At 36.3% G+C, this 25,473-nt stretch overlaps 1 protein-coding gene across 4 annotated transcripts in view; it reads left to right on the forward strand.

Moving 5' to 3' along the window:
* Positions 1-25,473, forward strand: part of USH2A (usherin) — a 391,511-nt gene that overhangs the window by 309,934 nt on the left and 56,104 nt on the right. For all 4 annotated transcript variants that reach the window (XM_064414216.1, XM_064414218.1, XM_064414217.1 and 1 more), the window contains 9 exons: positions 366-563; positions 1,152-1,306; positions 3,141-3,339; positions 9,183-9,290; positions 9,839-10,022; positions 10,783-10,940; positions 18,230-18,388; positions 19,023-19,185; positions 25,029-25,383. In XM_064414216.1, the coding sequence (XP_064270286.1) occupies positions 366-563; positions 1,152-1,306; positions 3,141-3,339; positions 9,183-9,290; positions 9,839-10,022; positions 10,783-10,940; positions 18,230-18,388; positions 19,023-19,185; positions 25,029-25,383 (1,679 nt within the window). The remainder of the gene's footprint in view (positions 1-365; positions 564-1,151; positions 1,307-3,140; positions 3,340-9,182; positions 9,291-9,838; positions 10,023-10,782; positions 10,941-18,229; positions 18,389-19,022; positions 19,186-25,028; positions 25,384-25,473) is intronic.

Below are 25,473 nucleotides of genomic sequence, written 5' to 3' on the forward strand. Positions count from 1 at the left end.
GCTCTGGATGGGCTTTGAGCAACCTGATCTAGTGGAAGATGTCTCTGCCCATGGCAGAGGGGTTGGAACTAGATGGTCTTTAATGTTGCTTCCAACGAGGCCATTCTATGATTCTGTGAATTGTAGTGAAGCAGAATTCTTTTAAGTAGTAATCCATGAATTGGGGCAGAGACTTCAGGGATATGCAATGAGTGAAATTCAATGAGTACCATAACATATAAACCTGCTTTCAAAAAAGTTGAGAAAAGTTATGGCTCTGTCCAAAGAATAACAACCATTTCTATCTGTAAACCCAGGGGGGAAAATAATGTTATTTTTTATTTTGATAAGACTGAGATGATCCAGATGTAATTTTCTTTTTCTAGATGTGAACCTCGAACCTTTTGTCACATATGAGTACAGGCTGGCTGCTTGGAATAGCTATGGAAAAAGTTTCAGTGAAATCAGCAGAGCTGTGACTAAGCAAGATGCGCCACAGGGTGTAAGTCCACCAAAATGGGCCAAAGTAGATAATCGGGAAGACATGATTCTTCTGGACTGGGAGGAACCACTTCAACCTAATGGTATTGATACATTTTTTAAGTGTTTTTTCTATCATTCCAGTGGCAGTGTTCCAAAATCAGAAAACATATCTTAATTAACCCCTGTCACTGAAGTACACATATTCCTAAACTCAGCAGGAAGGTTTTGTTCGAGGTTGCTATAATTTTTATTGCAAGTAAGAGGAGAGTCTTCTTCACAGAAGACAATTTATTATGTCTTTACAAAGTGCCAAAAAGCCTCTTTTGAGAACAGTTGTAATAATAAGTGTGCAGATATGATCAGAAAATGATAATCATCCTAAAAATATTTGGGGATTCAGGGGTAAGGCTGGTGGTGCTTATGTTTATGTCAGGAAATCTTGCTTATTGTTTTCAAACTGTGAGGAAACTTGGTAAAGCTCTCACTAAAAACTGGGATCTACTCAGATGCTGATGCAGATGGTGAGAAAAGTAGCTGGTAATTGATATTCAGCATTTAATCAGAATTACTATCTGTTACTCTGGCCATGTAGATATTTCATTGAATGTTTTCTGTATACAGAATAGGTTATTGTCCCATGACACAGGATCCCTCAGCTAACAAAAGGGAAAACTTTCTTTCTGCAATAGGTCCTATTATTCACTACATCATCCTGCGAAATGGAATTGAGCATTTTAGAGGAACAGAAACGAGCTTCACAGACAGCAGTGGTGTCCAGCCATACCAAGAGTATTCCTACCAGCTGCGAGCCTGCACTGTTGCTGGTTGCACAGACAGCAGCAAGGTTAGTGAAGTGGGCTTCGTGGGAACTGGTGCCAGGATTTTATCAGTCAGTGTGGCAACACTGAAATGCTTTCGGAAAGGAGTAATTTGGAGACACGCTGATTATTGAGTAAGTGAAAAAAACCATCAATAATCTGATTTGAATTCAGCTACTGACAGGTGAATATTTGGAACCTCAGGGTGATACAAGCAAACGGAAGAAGAAAGCAGTATCTCAGGCTTGGCAAAGCTGAAATTGCACTGTTCAGCTGTGCAAAGGAACTGATGTTTGTTAAAGAGAAAGCTGTACATGGCAGAATAAAGAATATTAAAATACACCTTCTCTAAACCTGGAAATTAAATTTTTGCTTCTCACTAAGAGGTCTATAGCCTCTTCTTCCTTGCTATTTCTTAGATCATCTGCTTTAGTTACACTCTAGCAATTTGTTCAACAAACTTGTTACTCTTCCACTCCACTGGAACAGCCTCCTTTCACTATATTATTTTTTGCTGGCTTTCTATATCTGCACCTGCTTCAGGCTTTACTGTCCCTTTGTGTGCAACCTGCCCCAGCTTCAGCTTTAAGCAAACAGAATCTCTTACCTCCCTTTCTCACAGTTTCATTTTCATTTGTATCACTTTGAATCATGGATGCCTTTCACCAACATTACTATTCAACCAGCTCTGGTTTTTATTCTGTAAAGTACCTGCCTTATTCATCATTTGCAAAAACTATTTCTTAAGTGACCTCTTTTTCACAATATTATTCTTGCCTCTTTGAAAATGAATTTCTAGGACTACAAAGGTAAGGTCTGTGGGGCAGAGGTGGGGAGTAATGACTATGTTTTGTAATTATTATATCTGTGGGATGATTCTTTTTTTATTTGTGGGTGTTTAAATGTTTTTCTTATACATGCAAATCTTAGCCAGAAGTCAAAAATAAAAAACACTGATGCAGAGGGATGAAGACAGGTGGATAGTCCTCTCCCCGCACACAGAGCTGTAGTCTGGAAACTAGTTAGGCACAGTTGCTGCAACCACTGACCTGATAATAAATCCTGCTTATTTCACTTGCCTGTAATTAAAGAGTTTACTGTTGCAAATACTGAAGTCTGCAAGTGGGGACTGATTCCACCAAATGCACTAAGACAATATATTATAGAGGGCACATTTTATATTTACAACATAATATAAATACTTTATGGTGGTAATAGCAGAAAAAGAAAAGTGATTCTCAAAGAGAAAATGGTCTGACTCACTTATTAAACCAATGTAATTTGGAAATGCCTCCTCTGTAGCTGATGGTGGAGATGTGTCAATAGAAAATTACCTTTTCCTTTTTTTTTTTTTTTTTTTTTTTTTTTTGGTAAAAGAACTTAACAAGTGCAAACTTATCCTATCTTTCAAAATCTTTAGATTCCTTACAGAAGTATGGAGTTGCAGATAACTACAATAGAGTTCAGATTGCATGGGATATAGGGAGGCTTAGCCCCATGTTTACTGGTGCTTAAAATATATGAAATCAGGCAGTTAAAATGCAGAGACACTGACAAACCATATGGAAGAGAGTTATCAAGAGTTTTCAAGCAATACAGTTTTTGTTGTTTCACCCTGTGCCATACACTGCAGCTAAAACGTGGTGAACCTGTTGTGATAAATTGGAGACACAGACTTATGTAATGTATTCAAGGTCAGATTTCATTGTGAAAAAGGAGGAAAAGAGTAACTACTTCTCCAGCCCCTTGGTAATGATATACCAGCCCAAACAACATTTTAAAACAAAAGTGACATTCTCATTGATCATGGTATCTAGTGTACTATTACATTAAATTGCTGTTTAATTCATATGTCTTCAGGTAGTTGCAGTCACTGTCCAAGGAGTCCCTGAAAGTGTTCAGCCACCAGAAGTCAGTGCTCTGAACTCCACAGCATTACATTTAAGCTGGGGTGCACCCAAGAAACCAAATGGGATCATCAGAGAGTACCAGATCAGTCAAGTGGGGAGAGGACTTATATACGTTGATGCTGCAGGCAGAATGCAGCACACAGTGTCAGGTAAGGAGGCAAAGCTCTTTGACAGGCTAATGCCCTGTCCTTAAAATATAACACAGTATTAATATATTAAAAATGCCACTTGTCAGTAACTTTGAAATCCCCAGCACTGTGCACTGTTTGGAATGCTTCATCATGACTTTACATATCTTAAATTTATTTTTTTCCAATTTCTTTCATTTCTAGCTGCTGTTTGTTAAAATATTAATAGACTTAATTTCAGAATTTTAGAATAAATCCATCCTGCTCGACTGAAGATACATGCTTTGTAGTGTGCTCAAGGACTCAGCTATTCTGTGTAGGCCAGCCATCCCTTCATACAGATTCATCTCGCTCTTTTAACATCACTGATGTGCAGCAACGCAGTTGTGAATGTGTAGCAGTGTAGGATCGAGAAGGATCCAGTACTTTATGTCTGAGATAATAAAAAGGAAAGGAAGACAGAACAGGAAAGATCCCAAATTCTGTTTATAATATTATATATTGCTTATAGCCATTTTCTAAATACTTGATGAGAGAAGCTTTATTCCAGGGATTCTGGGGGAAAGTTTGGCTCAGACCTCAAATGTATTATTTTCACATATTCAATTTTTAGTTGTTTTTGAATGTTACACTGAGCCAAAATTCCTCTTAGAAATGCTTCTGTTGAACACAGAGCAGGGACATAAGCATTATGGGATAATTTTATTTTCATTTTTTGACCTCAGGTTGCTCATTAAATTTTTATATCTCACTAATGCATTAATTTTCCCTAGGTTTTTTGCCCCACAAGTAGGAAATTTCAAGATTTCTATGTTGTACACACCATATGACAGCCAGCCAAAGAGCAGAATTTGACTTAGGGCTCATAAATCCTCTATAGCATAGATGGCACTCAAATACCCCTCAAAGCATGAGTCCTGATCCAGGGTGGATCTCTTAGTGCTTTAAAATAGTTTGGCTCTGCTGTAGTCACTCACAGAAGAGCAAGATTGCTGTTCCTCTCTGACAATACCATGCTGAAGTGTGAAATGATCAACAGTGTATTACTCCTATCTCCATATTCAGTGCTTCTGGACATGAGACATTAGCCAGAGTTGGTGGTACATATTTTGGAATTGCTGTTGTAAGTTTACCCTGCAAAGAAGGAACATTCTAACAAGGAGTGATTTATCAAGCCCGTTGAAAAATATTTCTCATGCTCCTCCAAGGCAGTTATGTCTCCATTTTAATGCCAACAATACTTAGCAGTTGGATGTGAGAGGAAATGAAATTAATTTCTGAGAAACAAAGATCTTTTTTTTTTCTTTTGTGTGCCTGTTTTGTTAAGCCACTGTTCAGTGCGGCCATGTTAAGCCAGGAATGAAATAAGTGATCATTCCTCCTGACAGTCATAATCAAATCTTTTGCTGTTTTCTGCAGGAGCTTCCTTGGGTAATAATGTGGAATTCATGAGAGCGATTTAGCAATGTGGGTAATTATTGCTCTCTAAATTAAAAGAATATGATAAAAGAATCAAATTCGCTTCATACCTAATCTCAAATGTTTGAACTGTTTGTCTTATTCCCTGTGGATGTATGTTTTGATTTTCCCATTATCCTTATTTTTTCTTTTTCTTTTTTTTTTTTTCCTCTCCAAAACTGCCTGTTTTCCCTGAGCAACAGTTGAACATTAATGAAGCTGTAGCATTAGTATTTGTGGAGACCTTGAATCTCGGGTCTCACAAATGGCAGACGTGAAGGCGAGCACCTTGCCACAGCACCATTGTCTTGCTGCTTATTTTTAATTACATCAAAGCTTTGGAAACATGATCCCACAAATGCTTTGTGGGAATAGTGGTGAATGTGCTCATCATGTGAAATCCATAAATTGCTTATAATCCTCTCAAGATGTTAAAAAAAGCATTAAGTAATTGAAGACAGGAAGTCCTCAGTTAATTATTTAGAGGTGTTATCAATGCTTTAAGCAAACTGAAGCATTTTCTGCTATCTCACTGAGTTGAATGCCACTGGGACCTAGGGGCAGCAGCCATCATCTTCTCATATTCTCTAATGCAAACAGCACATGGCAGCTTGTCAATAAAAGACCTTTTTATATCATTTATTACTGAACACTTCCAGTACCCTGTACAGAACAATTTGGATGACAGTTATGGCATTGTTTCACTTTGTGTTACTACTACTTTACAAATGGGCCTGCTAATGCTTTGCACTGGGGCCAGGCAGAGGGTAAGACTGAGAAAAATAATTAGGGGAATTGTAAAAGAAAGCCAAGAGTGCCCTCTTCAGCAGCAGCAGGTGGGTTTATGGAAAAGGTCCTTCTCAACTCTCCCCTTTTAATACACCAAAGTTAATATCCCAAGTAAGAGGCTCTATCAACAACTTGTAGGATCAATCATTTTTAGGTGAAAGCCAAGGAAGATAATGAATATTTGTTTTAGTACAAGAAACAATAGTATGTATACTTTGTGACTGAATAGTTTTAAATTTTTTCATCTGAACATATTCTCCATTTCAGGGCGATGAAATCTGAAGAGATATGAAAGTGTTGTCACTGGTCAGGTCTATCTCCATATGCAGCGCAGAATCATTAATAATATTTATCTGAAGGAAACTCTTGGGGGTGAAGGGGTTGTGGGAGGCTGTGGTCAGCAATCTGGCATGCTCCTGAGTAAAATTCCCATGGCGGGGCCCAGGAGCGTTATCCTGGGAGCTAATTACTGTCCTTGCTGGAGCCATACCCACAAATGGAGACAAACAGTATCAGAAGAAATTGATTTAGCTAATAGAACAATACATTCTTAAAAAAAACCCCCAGTGTTCCATAGCCTTTTGGCAAATGACAAATTCAGTAACAATATAATAGACTGATTAAGTTGACCAATAAATAAAATAAATTAAAATTCCCACAATAATAACCCAAAAAAGAAGAGGAGGGGAGAAATATCCTCTGGTGAACAATCAGGTAGAGACATTAGAAAAGCAAAATATTGCTTATATTTCAATATTATTTTACTTGTTATTTTTATTATCAATCACATATATAGATTTGCACAGAGCTTTCCAAAGCATGCATAAGACAAGGCATCTAATGCAAAGCTTTAATAATCTAGATAAAAATCAGCTGTGATTGCTCCATATATGGCTAGAATTAAAGGCATCAGAATTTCACTAATAAATTTAGTGAAACCATGTGCTTTTTTTTAATGCTCTTTTTTTTTTTTAAGTGTAGTTGTAAATGAGTATTGCTTTATTATGCATGTTTCCTTTAAAAGTGAACATGACTCCCTTTAGGGGAATTCAAGTAATTTGTTGCCACAGTAATCTTTTCTATCCTGAAATGTTAAATACTTGGCTTTCCTCCATGCCTCTGCCTCTCTCCAGTCTGCAACTGTCATTTTCTCCCTCCTTACTTTTATACACACTGCTCAGATGATTTTTCTTCTCTTCCAGTTCATGATTTGGTTACAGCAAGGGCTGTTCCTCTGAGTCATCTCTTTATTTTCTCTCTTTCACATCTTGTTCAATTTGTTAAGCAGCCTGCATGTCTTCCTTTCAGTATTTTACCTTCCTATGTAGTTACTGCTTCTTCTTTCACTCTGTTTGTAATATATTTTAATAAAAATATCTTGGTACTGGATGTAAGCAAGGATTTGCTTATAAACAAAGGTCTTGAAGAGGCTTTTTTTGTTGCCACAAAATGGCATTGTTCTGTAAATAATTCCATTTAGGTACAGGAGCTATATCAAAAGTATGCTGTTAAGACCACAAAGCTACATGCTTAAAAATTGACCTGTAAAATACCTATGAATTGACCTGTATAATCCTAATTCAGCCTCTTCCACACAAACAATCTACATTACACAGCAGTACAGTCATTTGTTCATAGGGTTACTGCCTCATTCAGTCCACAATCTATGCCTCTTCCAGGGAGGAATAAAATGAAGCTCCTGTGTGGAGAACTGCTGCCTCAGCTTTGGCTGTGTTTAGTGGATTAATTCCTTCTGGGAGTCTCAGTGTAGACGGGCCTAATTCTGCTCCTGCCCAGAGTTACATTCCCTTTCAAGGAAACAGGAACATGGGAAGGTGGAGCCCTGACATCCAGGGCTTTCATTTTTGTTCAAGCTGTGGTGCAGAGGAAGGCACTTTTCAGTCTTTCACAGCTTGTCACAACTACCTCTTCTTCATTTTCATTGTCTTGCCGATTGAATTTCCTGAGCTCTCAGAGCTACAGCTGAAGGCACCAGTTGTGCTTGCATATATAAAGTTTTGCATAACACCAGGTATCTGACAGCCAGGTCCCAGGAATCCCAAATCCTGGCAGCTCCAAGGAGATTTTTGGTTCTCTCAGTCTCTTTGAGTCGGTATCCTGATTCTGAAGTTGTTCTATTTTTATGGAGTTGGTTAGGGAGGATTTTTTGTTTTGGTTTTAAGACATTTGGAATGCTCAGCAAGTTGGTGTTAGTAAAGCATCTGTATGCTCTAGGGGTGGACACTACAGGAAAAAATCTCAAATTACAATTAATCAGGCTCTGGAGACCACATGTTGGAGGCAGTTTTAGAAAGGACTGTGCCACAAAGCCTGTGAACAAAAGAGGATCAGTTTCTATTGTACAATATCTTGTCACTGGAATTTCCTAGTTTTTGAGTGTTTAGTTTTGCAATTCTAATATTTTCAAAGAGATGTTGTGTATAATTTGTACTTTTTGTATCCTTTACATTCAGGAACAGGAACCTTTATTTAATGTATTCTGAGGTGTTAAAAAGGGGGTCCTTAAAAATATGAGAAAGGGGTTTTCAGTGTTTGTGCCTGGTGATACCTTAAAGATCGATTTTGAGAAATATCTGAAATAATAGTTTAGCAAAGGTGCTCTGTTGTGGGCTGGAGGGTGCTGTGTGAGGAAGGCTGATCATCAGTTCAAGCTGAGCTCTAAGGTGATCTCACAGTAGTCGTGGTCTGCATCTTTAACAATTTAACTACAAGAAGCCTTTAATGGGTGCAAAAAATTGGCTATTCTAAAAGCTCAGTATCTTAGTCAGATTATGAGTGCAATTTTATGAGGATCCCTAAAGTCAAATTCTTAAGCCACAGGCAATTTGATGTGAAATCTGAAGTCATTGACACACAGCACAAGGATGTTTGAAAATTTCCAAGAAAAAGGCAAAGCAATTTATTTTCTTCTCATCTAATTCAAGGATGTACAGCATAGAAGGTTTGAGCTCAAAAAAATATTTAAAAAAAATACAAGTAACTAAAATTAATATTTTGTAATGAGGGCTTGGTTGTCAGTTCAGCTTCTAACTGCTTTGTAGCATTTATTGTAAAGTCTTGTATCAAATAGAGGGAAAATAAAAAAATAGAAATTGGGAAGGTCACAGAAGTATCTTTGGACTTATTTGCAATGTAGTAGAAGGTTTCATCTACAAGTGAGTATTTTATTATCTTATTATTGCAAATGTATTAGTAATACATTTTCAAAACATTAAAGGCTGTTCAGGTTTTCAAGTCCAAAACTCTAAGCAATTGCACTTTCAGGTGTTTTTCTGCATTGCCAGTGTCATCTAAGTTTTTTTATTTGAAGCTGATTCAGGTATATGAGGAATATCCATAGATCCATTGCAGCATAGACAGATATTCAGTCTGAATTGTTTTGTTTGTTCTTTTAACTCAGTAGAGGATATATGTCTAAATCAGTGAGAATTCACCATTTCAGTATTGTTCACGTGTAATATAAGAATAGCTCATACTTTATGTTTGCCAAAAATGCTGTAAGTTAAAGTTAAGTCCGGTGACTTTCTATGCAGAGATATAATTCTTGGAATGATTGATGTCAACATCTCAGCCTAAACTGTGTTTCCTCTTTTTAGGTCTGCAGCCATACACTAATTACAGCTTTGTGCTTATTGCATGCACATCTGCTGGGTGTGCTTCCAGCCAACCATTTTCAGGTCAAACTTTACAAGCTGCTCCTCATGGTAAGGGAGAAAGTCATTCTTACAGAACTGCAAAGAGATGGTCATGCGGGCTTGTATTTTCTGACGGATGAACAAGGTGCACAACTCCACTGTCATCCATCAAGCTATCTTGTAGAAATTTACACAAGAGAATCTGTCTCTCTTAGAGTTTTTCTATCTTGCTACATTCTCTTCACTACCTGGCACTGCATTTCTACTTTCTTTTTGTGAAAGTTTCCCCAAATTCATCTCTAAGTTCATTAGCTTCATTAACAAAGTTAGAATTGGAAGATGAATTTTTTTTAAAGCACAAATGAATATGCAGAGACTACTGAACATATAAAGGCAGCAGCCTTTGGCCTCCTTCTCCATTAATCTTTACCTTGTCTACTTGGTTGCATTTGTTATACAATAAATGCAGAAAGTGTGTTAAATTCTGTCATTCTCCCTGGCAATGTTTTATTCTTTCATTACATTGCTGAAAACAGCAGCACAAGTATGGTAAAATAAAAAAAACACTTTTGAGTTTCTGTCATAAAATTAAAGTAGTGTCCTTTTGATTTTAATAGGGGTATGGCCAAAACCTCATCATATTGTAGTCAGCTCAACAGAAGTGGAAATGTATTGGAGTGAACCAGAGGAACCCAATGGACTCATTACTCATTATCGATTATTCCGTGATGGAGAGCAGATTTTCCTGGGTGGCAGTACAGACCTGAATTTCACAGATGTTAACCTGCAGCCTAACAGTAGGTAAGGCATGTTAAAGAGCTCTGCTAACAGGTGAAAGACCTTGAAAAACATAGGTATTTGTGTTAGTGAAATGTACAAAATATAATTTACTGTGAACAAAAGAAAACTCTCTTAAAATATTACTTCATTACTGAAAATTGGTCGAGCACTTTTGGAAGTCTTTCAAATCTTAGAAAAACATTAATCAAAGGACTCTTAATTTTTGTTTTGTTTTTGAGAATAGGTCAAAGAAGCAAAGCTTTTTTATTTATTTTTTTTCTTGGATGGTTTGTTGGTAGCTCAATGATAGGTATTTTTCATCATGGAATATACTCTGAAAAATGCCAGGTTTTATATGACAAACAGCACTGCACATGGTATATAAGGTTCCAGTGCATACTGAACATACAGGCTCAAAAGTGACTGCTGATATTTTTATAGAAGTAAGTCTGAAATTAGTTTTGACACTTTTTGAATCAATACTTCTCTTACTTATGTAAGCTAATTTGAATTTTAGTCTTAGTATTTAGTATTAGTATTTGAGTTTTGGTATCTCAGGTTCTATGGTTATTATTCTAAGTTACTTTTCTCACATTAAGAAAACTTAAATGTGAAAATCACTAGTGCAGTATTTGTATTATATAGAAATATTATGTATTATAAATGTGTTATATATTACTTATTGTATTCACTTTAAATTGGTGAACATGGAAGTGTTCTGTTACTGATATGCCTAAAGCTTCTAACTGCAGTGTCCACTGATCTTTTTGTGTTTGTGCAGATATGTTTACCAGCTGGAAGCCAGCACTTGGGGTGGCAGCAACACTAGTGATAAATATGTTATACAAACACCAGCAGGAACGCCAGAGAAAATTCATGTCCCATATAATGTCACAGTAATTGATGCATATTCTATATTTCTAGCTTGGGACGTGCCAGGTAAAAATGTATTTCTATGTAGTACTTTCTAGCAAAATGAAAAGATTGAAAAATTAGTATATCCAGGTAGGCAGCTGAATCCTTCTGATATTTTTATTCTTCCTATTTAGTTTTAATGATTTAAATACCCACTATCTAAAGCTGTTGTGTCCTAGAGACATTTTATTTTAATAATATTGATCTAGATACTTGACATCGGTATTGTGATGTTTAGCTGAGCAAAACCCTGCATGTTTTGATATTATGAACTATTACTGAGTGCAAATATTAATGAAAAAAATTTAAAAAAAGAGTTTTCTTTTCTTTTCATGATAACCTGAATTATCATCAGGGAAACCTGACAACCTTTTAGGTTGTGTGACAGAGATCCTGTGCTAGCTTTGACCTGATTGAGTAAATTTTACTTGCTCAAGCACCTTAATGTATTGTGGATTTGTTACCTTGCAATATGGTGGATCAGCAAAGGCCCAGAAGTACTTTTCCTGTAGTTACTCTTCTGAACATGATCAGGTGGCCTTCACGTGCTATAAAGCTGGGCTAACAAGGAATAATTGAATCATAGAATCTTTTAGTAAGAGAAGCTATATGATGTTTCATCAATATAGGTCATAGCTTAAGTAATTGGAGCACTTTACTGATGTTATAAAAATTATATGCTATATTTATTGTGGGACAATCAGAGCCTTGTAATGAACACTCTTTTGTCTAGTGTAGTTCATTTCCAAAAAGGTGTTTTCTAGATTGCAGATACTGGGGTTTTTTCACTTAAAATTTTGTCAATTTTTTTAGAAACTTCAGATGTTTGCATATTGCAATCATAGCCATGTGTGTTTTATCAATGAATTCACGGAAGTTTTTAATATCTCTTTTTCCTAATTATTTAAGATGTTTTATCCTTGCTTAGCAAGGGTCAGTTGGCATTAAAAATAAAGTCACCTAGAAAAAGTATTTTGCCTTCAAGAATGGGATTGCAAGTATTGTGGCAGTGCTTAGCAGTGCTCACTCTACCCATTTAAGCAATGATTAATAAATCTATAATACCCTGAGCTGTCAGTCTTTTAGTTTTCAGGAGCACAAAATCCATTATAGAAATGCTATAATATATGAAAAAGATTAAAATCTTAAATTAAACTTTTCCCCCTACTGCCTGAAAGGATTTAGAACCCTGCAGAAGGCAGGTGAATTCAAATGGCATGTAATCTACAGTTGGTTTTATTGGAAAGTGACTCATGCTGTATTATAGTTTTGATAATAAATATAATTTAAAGTACAAAATATTCAGCAACATTATAAATAGATTTAAAACATAAGAATGTATTGGAATAGCATAGGCTGTGAAATGTGGGGTGTTTCCCAGAAAAGCTCATCTTTGTTCTAGACGTTTTCCAGCTGCTTAAATTCCTGTTACTCACAGTAGGTTACAAGCGTGCGAGGAGAACCAGGCTCTGTGTAGTACATTTCATTATGTTGCAATTAAGATGATACATACAAAGGTCTGTCTGTTCCTAAAACCACACAATCAGAAGGAGGAGGAGGAGGCTGGACATTATGGATCTGCAGAAAATGCAGGGTTCATGTATTCACACATCTGTAGAAATCATTCTCCTTAGATGGAAAAGGAACGTGTCCTTCTTTCCAGATACTGGGACACACCTTGAACACTTATCTCACTTCTGTGGATATTTCATAATTTTTTAACCTTTCAGTTCTGGGGCTAATTATTTAGGTTTTTTAATATGAAGAAGGGATTTTCATACTGTGTTCTGTTGGGTATTGTCCTGGTTTCAGCTAGAACAGAGTTCATTTTCTTCCTAGTTAAGAAAAAGACAGGAAAGCAAATCTTGCTGTTCCTTTTATTATAGCACTTCAGGATCACCAGCTGATCTTATAAGAATGGGGAGTACTAACAGCAGAGAAATGTTACTGAATGTTGCTGAATTGTTGTTGAAGCTACAATGCTATTAATGCTGCTAAAACCTGTGGGCAGAAGCATAGTTCTATGCAGAAGCTAGGAAATTAATTACTGACCCTTCATAATCCTGCTTTGGGCTCAGTCTGAGGTCCTTTGTGCTTCTAGAGTTATTTTTCCTTCAGAGTGAGACTGCAGAGGATGCAGGGGGAGGTCTATTCTGGAAGTTCTGATCTTCTGGAATAGCATAGATCCCATTAACATGTCCTATCATACAGGTGTTTGGGGTCACATACATCCCCAGCTTGGTAGGATTAGCATAAAGTCTACTGCTTCTTGTCCTTATTTGTGTCCATGTATGTAGAGTAACTAGTTTTTCTTTTTCTGACCAATTGTCTTTCTGTGCATAAATCCTTGTCTCACAATAAGCTGCATTGAGGCAATATAGGTTTTCCTTACAAACTTAGAATGCATCTTTATTTATAAGGATTGTCAGGCTTGGCAGTCACCCTTAGACAAAACTCTTCCTTTCACTGGTGTAGACTCAAGGTAAAAAAGGTGCTTTTAATTAACAAAGTTTTGATGAGGAGGTACTTGTTCGTAGTGTCTTCCTGTCTGTGGATATTAGGGCTGCTTTGGCATTCTGTCTTATCTGCTGTAATAAATTTGGATCAAATAATCACCCTCAGGATTAATTACGGACACATCATATTACACAGACCTTCCTTTTGGATGGTTTAGTTATAACATTTCAGCACCTGTAATATATCTAAGTCTTGTGACTTTATAGATATGTAGCATTTCAAAACTCCTGACTTAGCTAAAGAGCAAGGTGGCCCAATAGTTGTTAAAGTGATGGATTCAGAAAAAATACTTGATATACCTCACTCACTCTGGAAAATAGGGCTTTATTTTCTGAAATAGGTATTCCATTATCTTGTGTGGCATTGCCTCAGTGCAAAGACCTCAGAGGTATGGTACATTTCACTGATATGCTAAGGAGGGATATGTTACAATTATTATGGAACAACTATTAGTGCCATGGATAGAGGCAGAAGAGCCAAATGGAAAAAACTCCACTGTATGATTTCCCCAAGGTATATCCATAAATTTATTGATAGGTAGGCAGGTAGCCATCCTGCATTCCAGCTCATTGACAGCCCCACTGGTCCTCACTGGGGGCCTGATCCTTCTGCATGTCTTCAGTTGCTGCTGGTGGTGACTTGAAAGCTGAACGTGCTCAAAATAGGATCCTGTCCTCTGCTCCTAGGATACCTGCTTCATGTGTTAAAGATCATCTGGGTTAAAATATTTTCTTCTTCATCATGTTATAACACTCTGTCTACCTCTAGGTTTGCTTATCAGTTAGAATGACAGTTCTATCAGTTAGAATTGTGTGAAATCTGGATTCTTACTTTATTCTTCCTGGGATCAAACATGGTATTTGAATACCATGTATTTGTCACAGCTTCCCCAACCAACCTGGTTTCTTGTGGATTAGCAAACGGAATTTTTGATAAGCCAATGTCACATTCTTTCATTTTTGTTTTTTTGAGTAAATTATTGTTTGCTCCATCTCTGTGTAAGACAAGCTTTTCAAGTTCAATATCCAAAGTTCTGCATCTTGCAAACAGTCAGCATCTCCAGCTGTTACTGTTTTCAGAGTCTTGGTGGGAATGCTTGATGAAACCAGATTGAGACATCTGGATATTTGAAGCATAATGTAAATAGTTAATCTGAGGAAGCCAAATAGATTGTTTTGTTTTGTGAATTTAAATATTAAAATATAACTTTAAAAGAGGTGATGTTCCTGTTTCAGTATTTGTTTCCTGTAAGTGAAAAAGTTTAGCTATTTTGTTAATTGTGATTGGATTTCATGTCATAGTAAACAATTTTTCAGCAATTAACTTCAAACAGATTCTGAGTGATCAGTCTGTATGTCTGTGCCTTTTTACCCCCAATTTTAAGCATCTTGTGCTGCAAATTCTATTTTTGACCTAGCCTAGTTTTGAAGTACACAGAGCCATCAAACCTAATTTTCAGAGTTTTGCAGAGAATTTCCATTAAATGTTATCCAAATATGCCCAGAAAAAAATAAGGATTTCATTTGATTGATTTGTCCCATTGCAAAATATGCACCTGCTGTGAAATGAAGTCACAGAGAAAAAAAAAAAGTGGAATAATTTAACTTTTTTATTTGTAAAGATAATCAGGGTTTTTCTGATTACATCTTAACTTCATAAATGTTAAATAACCTATCAGCATCTAGTTGTTGTAAATTATGAAAAAGAGTATTGCTGGGAATATTAACCAACTAAATCCTTGTTCTTTAGTGAACATGAAAATGTGTTATGGCAGGTTGTCATTGTGCTCATGGTAACTTTGACACCAAATAACAAAACTGCCATTTGCATTTAGGGTAAATTGGTTCACTTGTGCTTTTACGGTTCCTTTTATTCTGACATAAATTTATGAACTCTGGAACTAACCAAGTCGTGTAGTTTCCCAGATGACTTTAACAAATATGCCCATTTCATTTCCTTCAGTCATCAGAGCACACCAGGTAGTGGTTTCAGACTGGTTGCAGATGCTGAGGGCAGTTCTGAACAAAAGGGGTTTTTTTTCAAGTTTCTGTGTTGTAAGAGTATATATATTACAGTTTTTCAGATTAGGAAGTGATCCTTTGATCTTTGAAGTTAATGAATTTGATCAAAACAAAGAAGAATTGCAGTGGACGTTGGAATTTTTTAGAATGTTTATGTGATTTTATTTGCAATTTCATTTTCACTTCTTAAGAATATTTTTTCTCCTGAGCATATTTATTATTGGTATCGTTCCTAATATAGTGCAACATTATCACGATTTTAAGATTTTGTGTTTCAGGTGTTAGGTAGTGTTTTTTTAAATAATTTCTGATATGGACTGAACACTGTCAAATGTTGTTGGATAGGTCATTTATTTTGAAAGAAGTGTCCTTTGCTGCATACTGATGGCTGGATTCAGCTGTCCTTGTTTATATTTAATCTTCCTTGGGAAATCAAGCATTCTGAATAGTTTCAGTTTCAAAGGTTTCTGGTGATTTTTGCCTAGAATAAATGCACTGATGAGATGCAAAAAACTGAATTATATCATTCTCATAAAGGAATAGGTTTTTCTAGCTGAAATGTCTGGTCAGTTTTCAGGACTGAAGAAGAAGGGGACCTTAACTAGGAGACTAAATAAAGATTTCTATTGGTGTGCTCTGTACCATTTCAAACTCTTTCAGATATTCTGTTGTATGATTTACAGACCCTCCAATTATATGGTGGAAATACTACTACTAATAATAATAGTAATAATAATTATTATTTGTCTTTAACAATATATTTTTAATTACTGGAAAAATTTTCCACTGCAAATTCAAGTGCACTCTTCTGGAGCATTTAGTCTTCCATACATCAGGCAAAAAATAATATTCTTTGAGGCAAAACCAGTCTACCTCAAGATCACCTCTCAGAGGTTGACTCTGTAACATCGTCCTTGATTTAGAAAGTTGTATTTCTGTTATTCCATTTTTAATGATTAGATCTTGGTATTTTTCTTGTAACTTTTACACTGAGGAAGGAAAATTTTACATAGGAATCTCTGCATTTTTTGTCTCCTTCTCCTTTCACCTCTTCCAACAGCTCCTAACAACATCTTTGTTCTTCCTGAAAGCTGTGCAGTTGAATAAGACTGAAGTCATGGCTCTACTTCAGGGCTATTTTTCAGCTTTTTAGTGTAATGGCATTTTCTTTGTCTAGCATCTAGTCAGGCAGCTGAATGTTATTTCTTTGGGATTTTTATATTCTTTTTTTCTTACAAGAATTGTAAAAACATGGTGTTTCAAAGATTTTTCTGATCTTTCAAAGTGCATCAGTTGTTCATAGTACCAGAACTATGGTAAATCTCTGATTTCTTGCAAACTTCTGGTTTTTAGTTATATATATTCACATACATACTTAGCTAAAAAAACCCATCTAACAGATGAACAACAGTGGAAACAAAATGCTCTTTGTAGCTTCAGGGTAGTAGTATCAATGTAGATGCTTTATCAGAAAAGGACCAAAATTGTAATTAGGAGAAAAAGCTGAGTTGTTTTCTAAAGTTAAAAAAGGAAAGAATCTCAAGGTCTGGGCAAGTCTCAGAACTGCTCACAGGCATCTGGTCCTTGTTGCAGTCACAAAGACATCTCTGTGACATCTAAAGTAGGTGTTGTGTTGAAAGAGGAATGTGATTTTACTGATCAGATATATCTTGACTCATCTCAGAAATGAACCTTGTCTGGTCTGTACTTTGTCCTTTCTTAGGGCTGTTCCTTATGTGACTGCAGAATGACGGAAACACACTTAAAACAAACTCTTCTTTGGTCATTCTCTTGGTTATATGAAACTGCTGCTGTCTGCACAGACCAGTCTACAGTGGACAAAAATTAAAAAAAACACAGCCCATTTCCTAAAAATATATTCATGCCCAAGGGAACCAAAAATCAAGCAAAACCACCAACCAATCAACCAAAACTCTTAGAGATGCCATGTGGAAGAAGAAAAGAGAACATCCAGGAACATCTGCCTATTGTTCTAAAGGGGTGGTATATGGCTTAGCTTCTTATTCTGAAGGAACTGAGTTTTTCAGCTTCTCAAGAAAACTGGAAAATTAAGAACTGACATCATGGGGATAGGAATAGATGGAGAAAATGTTTGAATTCAAGTACTAAAAAATGAGAGGTTTTTTTTAACAAAAGCATAATTTTTTTACATAATTTAAAATTATATGTTTCTTGAATTCAAATACCAAAAACTGAGAGGTTTTGTTGTTTTTGGTTTGGTTTTTTTAACAAAACTGAAGAATTTATTTTTACATCATTTAAAATTACATGTTTCTTGGCTCAAGCTATTGTATTGTATTCTACTGGTGAAGCAGGCTAAGACCCTACACTCAGCTACTGCTGTTGGACGAAAAAAGCATAATTTGCTGAATGGTTGCAATTCACTTGTTTGATCATATGACTATTCAAACAGCAGTGCTTAGTAGCTGTTACTCCTCCAAAATAAATAGAAGCTGCCTGGTTCCAAGTCATAAGGTCGGTCTTCCCAGAAGTGGCAATTGCAAAACAGGCATTGATTGAATTGAATTTTGATTCTTACCTAAGAAGCATAATGTCTGTCTTCTACTTACAATCTGCAGATGGATCCATTTCAGTTTATATTTAAATGATTGTAGTTTTCAAAAGAAGCAGTAGGGAAAACCTCCAGAGGGGCCTTATGTTTGAAATTGCATGCGATGAATTGGCTCTTTGAAGTTGCCCTGCACTGTTGTTAATGTTTAGGATAATCACTGGTTCCTCTCGGTTTCACAACAGGAATATTCATTGTCAATGTGCCTTTGGAATACAACATCCTACTAAATGCAAGCAGTCCCACTTTGCTGGTGAAGCCGGTAGGACGCGCACATTTTGCCTTTGTCGATGGCCTGGATCCCTACACCCTCTATGAGATAAGAATACAGGCATGCCAGAGTGGTAAGGCAATTTATAACACTAATCTGTATGGCTGGAAGGGATTTTCCAGGTAGATGCAGCTCTGCAAAAAAGATTAAATTCTTTTACATTGGAGTCAAATGTTTTCCTAGTAAAAAGAAGGCCTAGCACTGAATGAAGCATTAAATATTTTTCCATGTATCATGTGTGTCCTTCTCCATATATCATGAATATATCAAATCAAGGTCTCAAATATGTATTTTAGGTTGTATATACCACTTTATTAAAAGCTCTTCACAAGCAGCTTAAAGATCTTTGAAAGAGGATGTACAGAACTGAATCAGTTCTGTAACTACTCACCAACAGGAAGTGGTGATCATAAAGACAGGAGAGAAGAGCCCAAAAATTAGAAATTCTGACTTTGATGAAAATTTTCAAAAAATTATTGAGATAAGTATTTCTAAAATGACAATTTTGAACCAATTTTCTCCTCACTCACACTGCTGAAAATCCAGAGTAATTAATCAGTAGAGTTGTGGTAATTCAAATGAGTGTTTAACAGCGAAATGAGACACCATTTCCATCAGCAGCTTCTTTACTTGATGTTCATTTGCTTTAAATGTATTTTTTGTTGAGGAAAAAGCTCTTATCCCTATACAAACATCTGTTTTTGTAGGTGGGTGTGGCGTCGGTGGTCAAACATATTCAAGAACTGCTGAAGCACCTCCCAGAGAACTGAGCCCACCTGTTGTTAAAGCAATTGGACCTGCACTCATAGAAGTGAAATGGGCACCACCCAGGAAACCAAATGGCATCATTACTAACTACTTTATCTACAGGTAAATGCCCTTATCACCTCAGATTCTTAGTCCTACTTAACGGTTCCTTTCTTTATTCTTTGATTTTTTGGGAGGTGAAAAAAGGTGTAGAAGTATATTTGAAACAATATATATATATTACCTTTCAAATGCTAAGGTGAGAAGCTGATCTATGGATGGCCATGTTGGGAATAGGATCTCAAACAAGAATCATCTTCCTGAACTACAAATGACAAAAAGCATGTGAAAGGATGTCTTAAAAATTCAAGGGAACAAAAAAATCTTAGAAAAAGTTTGTAGGATAGACACTTGTACTGTGCTTACCCAGGCCACTACATACAACCTTCAATCTTCTCTGATAGACAGTTGAGAATTTAGTAATGGAAAGAGGAGTAATTCACCAATTCACTGATTCTGCGACTTTTAAAAGCAGAAAAAGGTATCTAGGTTCCTAAAACAGATCAAATTTCCAAGATATATTATGTTCCTAAGTAAGTAATCTGGACAGTGATTGCAGTGCATCTGTTTATGTACCTTGGTGTTTGTATTCATCAGCCCTGTGTAGGTTGTTGACTGATGCATTCTCACTTGCTATGAGGAGATTCCTAAGTGTGAGGATTTTTCACAAATCCTGTGTGAGGATTTTTCTGTACAGATAGAGTGTTTAGGGCAGTATGAAACTAGCAGAGCACCGATATCTGCTGTGCCTGTTGAGCCTTTGTTGAAAGCTCACTGAAGTGACCTTCTTGAATGGCTTCAGAAGTCAGATAATATAAAACTCAAGCCATGTATTTGAGAGGGGTTTAAACTCTAAAATTCCTGGGTTTTCCAATTCTTAAGTATGTGTGGCAAGCACATGCTGGGCTTATCCTATCCCACAAAGAGTTTGGGACTTTTTATTGTATTAGAGATGTGACTGAGAAGACAGGAAATCCAATTACCTTTTGGAATCCTCAGTGATAATTAATATTAATTCATTCAAAGTTGTTAGTGGTCTCTAAAAATTCCTACTGCCTTGAAATACCCTTTTGTTTGCCTTTTTTTAATTGTCTGATCAAAACCCCAAGTCCCTCCCCTGTATAAAGAGGAACAAAGTGTATGTTATAGCCCAAGACATGTCTTCACTCTGTTGGTTTTGTAAATAAAGCTGATGATTACCGCAGCTATTCCATGGCAACCATAGAAAGGGAAAACAGGAAATATAATGCAGAAAGCCTGCTTCAGTGAAAAATACTGTAAATTGAATTTGACAGCATTTGATAGCATTTGATTATTCTAGTCACAGCCAAACAATGATATAAAGAGTAATATGAAACAGAATGTGTTACTGCCTAGCAGACTCAAAAGCAATAAACCTTCCTCCAATGTGACACAATCACTTCACAATCATAATTGTAGCCTGTTTGATACCTCTGAGTACAGCAGAAGGGCACTGACTGACATAGATACATTTTGTTTTTTATTTAAAGTGAAATGAAAATGGCGCACTGGGGCTCCAGATACAATCGGTATATTCACCTACATAGGCATGAATCACTTGGCAGTTATTTCAGCTGAAGTTTAAATATGCTTAGACAACAACAATATCAAATCTTTCTCAGATAGCTGCAAAAAAATCAGAAATGGGATGTAAGCAGATAGTTCTTTTTCATTTTGTTGCCACACATGGCCTTACATTGTTATAACAGCAAGACTGCAATATTTCTATGGGAGGTTATGGAATGTAATTTCTTCTTCAGTATGTGCCTCTTCCTTACTGCATCATCACCAAAACAAATTTATTTAACTCAAAACCTGGAATGCTTGGGGACCTAGTGTGTGTGCAGATCTCTGCATTAAAGTGGCAGGATTCGTGCTTTCCTCTAGCGTCATAAAACTACTCCCAAGTTTGCAGCCATTTTGCTAGAAACCAAAAAGTTAAAATGTTATTTTATAGTAGAGGAGATGGTGATAGTTTCTTTTACTATTAAAGTGGCTTTAAACACAGATCTGAAGCTTTTAAACTTTTCTAACAAGGACCACAACTTAGAAGATCTTGTGAATGAGAAAAGATCTGGTTCATGAGATAATCAGCTAATCTAGTTCTGTTCCAATTCATCATGACCTAACATTGCTCTGCCAACCACAGAAGTTGCTACTCTGAAAAAAATATTATGAAAAGAGATTATATATATATTTGTTGCTGCATTTTATAAGTTATAGGTCACATGAGCTAATTGTACTGCTCTCTGTTGATTAACAGGGTGCACTGTGTAGGAGGCACATGACGTGACCCTTACGGATATACTGCCTGTAAAATTAAAAGTATTTTGGTTGGTAACTTCCTTAAGGGAGTGTCTGAAATTTTTTGTCAATCTGTCTATGTCCTGCCCAACAAGACTATATTATTTAGTGTATATTTGTGAGATTGAAATGTAGCTCTCATTAGCTGAGCAGTCGTGTTGGTGAAAATGTAGCAGAAAAATCAAAATACAATTTAAGACAGAAGATGTCTCAGTGGCTGTCATGACTTGCAGTGGAGAGACGTCCAGACCGACTCTTTATGATTAATTCATTACTTAATCGTATACCCTTAACCGTGAGTTGTACCCAAGACAGCTTCCAAGGAACATATGTTACTGGATGGTTTAGTATAGGAATCCCTATGGATGGTTATGTCATTGAATACAAGAACTCCTGAAGGCTTTTATTTATAGCTGTAATTGATCTAATACCCAATCTAAACTAGTATATTACATGCAATAACTTCAAATTCCTTCTGTTCTTTTTATTTTTTTTTTAATCAAAACTCATGTTTAAAAAAAATGCCCCAAATTATGAAAGCTACATTATTGTAGATTGCTTGAATACAAATGCAGGTGAGGTTTCTTTGTTTAATTAAATCTGAAACTGCAGAGGGGGAGCATTGCTAATGTTGCATTGTTCCCCCACATTTGACAGTGTGATTTCCTGATTGTTAGAATTTTATCCCAAAACTTGTTAGTGTTCCTAAAAATAACTCACTGTTAAGGAAAGCAGCAGGCACTGCTAGAACATGTAATTTAGTTGTATGGTGAAAGGTAAATATGTGAGGAATAATTCTGGTTTGACCCTTGAGACCTCTGGGATTTGCCGCCGCCGTGTACACAGGGAAGCCGAGGGGTGAGCACTGCAGTCGGCGTTGCTGCAGCACAGCTCTGGAGTTAACTGTCACAAAGGAGATTATATCCTCCTTCTTGTGTCATCTGCCTCAGATTGGCACTGGGGCAGGGAGAATTTGCCCTTATAAAAATAACTATCTGAACATCTTCAAAGTGAATGTAAGCAGCAAATCAGACTATGCAGATTAAGAGACAGCTTCCAGCTCTTGCAAATATTATTCTCCCCTTTGCAGCTCATTGTACATAAGAAATACTTCCAGTTAAATGAGCAGCTGAATCTTAAATCTTAAAGCAATTGAAATGATTACAGATTGTTCAACCACTTCTGTTCAAAGTTTATTCATACATGAAGATATTCTGGTTTTTAGCACTACAGATGGAACCATTTACCTAACCCTAAGTTTCATTCGTTAAATATTCAGCAGTAATAAGATCTAAATACTTAACCAGGCTACATTGTACAGCTTTGCCTGTGAATCAGCTTACAGTTGGTGGCATATTTGATCATTCAGTGTGAAAAAAACTGTTTATCACAGAGTGTAGAATATTTATAAAACATAAATTTATGTATTCATTTGAGTCCCATACTGTTTGGTCAGCAAGATGCATTAAATGTGACTTTCTTGCATTAAAATGTACTCTCTTTTCCCTTATTTACAGAGATTTTTTTAGACATGTTTTTGGGTACACAGAGAAAAGACTATATTTTTAGGTGCAGGAGAAAGACGTAGTAACAATTCACCTTTCAAAATTATATGTCTTGCTTTACGTCAGTGAACAGCATCCGAGGGACAGGTCTGCAGCTTGCCATTATAATAGAGCATGGACAATTGTATTAAAAACTCTTGCTGGAATTTTGGAGACAATGGGGAATTTTGGACCCTGAATTTTACAGAGACCAAGAATTTCTAGGGAATATTTCCTGCTTCTTCTATCTGCTAGTCTTTGCCCAGTTCTGCCAAACTCAGTATCAATATATCTTACAATTTGCTTATTTCACTATGACAGAGATATTGTACTTCAAAACTCTTCTTTTTTTTTAAATCACACTTTAACAGTGTCCATATAATCTGCTTATCTCAGAATTTAGCAAAACTTACTTCGTTTCATATGAGAAAATAATGTCTTTGTTCCTGCCTTATATATGCATATACACAGAGGATGAATAAACAGCTGTGTACACACTTGCATTCATTATGTTCTTCATATTTGCATGTTAATACCTGGGAATATATTATTACAAGCAGCTAAGATTATCAGTTTTAAAAAAATCAATGTTTTTTAATTAATAAATTAATTCCTAGTTTGACCTAACAAGATAAAATCCAACAGCATTCTTTGGAACACAGATTTTCTCTTGCCAAAGAAATGTTCTTCAGCTTCTGGTGTGTGTGTAGTGATGATGACACCCAGTAGCCAGACAAACCAATTTTACTTCTGCAAATTTGGCCTACTTGCAATAAAAGTGGCAGATAATGTAATTTGTATTTTTGTTGTTGGCATGGAGTGTGAAAGCACTTTTATGTGCTGTAAAAGCCAGAGTTCCTGTGAAGAGTAGGGGAAATACTTAAATTCATGTGCAGTACAGCCCAACCATCACTGAGATTTATCACAGTGTTTAAATGTAACCAACTTAATTTCACACAAACATTTTTATGCCAAGTGAAAGAATTGATTTGATAACTCTGTTTTGAAGATGAGTACTCAGCTTATTAAAACTGCTGTAAATTATATAGAAGAAGGGGGCATATTACAAAGGGGCTGAGGATCATCTGTAATCTCTGGTACTCAGAATAACACCAGGTCCAAGGCAAGCATATCTGCAGTAGTAATGCTATATATATACACATATATATGTATACGTGTGTGGCTACGTATACATATGTGTACATATGTACCAAAAGAAAAACCCGTTGTGCAAAAACCAATAAAGTGATTTTTCTTCATGTATCTCAGCTTTGCATTTTTAAACAAAAAAAGTGTTGGAAAGAATATGTTGTTTATTACAGAAAACACTCTGTGTGATATTTTAATGAGGTTTGGTGGTGGAGCTGCAAATTTCGCTAAGTTTATGCACAAGGGATTACTTATTCAATTTGCAAGAAACAATGGGATATTTAGTGTGAGCAAAACAGATTTTGAAAGTGCACAGCTTTAGTTTTGAGGGCATGATGGAATATTTATCCCTTATTCACTAGATAACATTTTTCTCCGGTGAACTGGTCACAAGTTTTTCATAAATGAGGGATTCTGAGATGAGTAGCTCAGTAAATTGATTTTCAGAAATGCTGAAAACTTGCACCCATATTTCAATTTAAGTTATTGCTTAGCAAATACAGATAGATTTAAAATTTCATGTTCTAAGTTCTGAAAGTCTCATTTGTGGTCTGTTCTATCCTAGAAGGACAACATGCTGTTGTGTTGCTGCTCTGCTGCCATGGACTGTGGCAACACACTTGTTTGCCATTTTTTATAGTATTCGTCTAGATAAAGGAGAATAACTGATTGCCTCAAAAATCTCTTCTTCACTACTCAGAACCCAACACAAATTCAGGGAAATTCTTTTAAGATGCAAAGTTAGGTAGTCAGTTCCTTGTGCATGTGTAATGTACGGAAATAAAATCTGTATATTTCTGAATTACAAGTTGAACTTGGAACTTTAGGATTCCGGGACTGCTGAAGCAGTTTTCTATTTTAAACACATTGATTTTTATTTAATTCCAGACGTCCTGTGGGCAGTCAAGAAGAGCTGCTTTTGTTCATCTGGACTGAAGGAGCTTTGGAATTCATTGATGCGTCCGATACTCTCCAGCCTTTTACTCTCTATGAGTATCGTGCCAGATCTCAAAATTCCGTGGGGTCTGTGGACAGCCTGTGGGCTTCAACCCAGACTCTGGAGGCTTCCCCATGGGGCCTGGGAGCCCCTTGGGCACAAGCCACAAGCGCGTACTCGGTGCGGTTGAACTGGACCCAGCCGGTCTCCCCCAATGGTGTCATCTCCCTGTACCGAGTGGTCTACCAAGAGAAACGCAGCGACCCAACATTCAGCACCCCAGCTGTCACAGCACTCACCGTAATGGTAAGAGCTGGACCTCAAAACCAGTTTTAAGATGTTTTACTCTGCTTTGATCTCTTAACATATTAAATCTCATCTTAATCTGCCTTAACA

This window comes from Passer domesticus, chromosome 3 (genome assembly GCF_036417665.1).
Source record: "Passer domesticus isolate bPasDom1 chromosome 3, bPasDom1.hap1, whole genome shotgun sequence".
NCBI lineage: Eukaryota > Metazoa > Chordata > Aves > Passeriformes > Passeridae > Passer > Passer domesticus.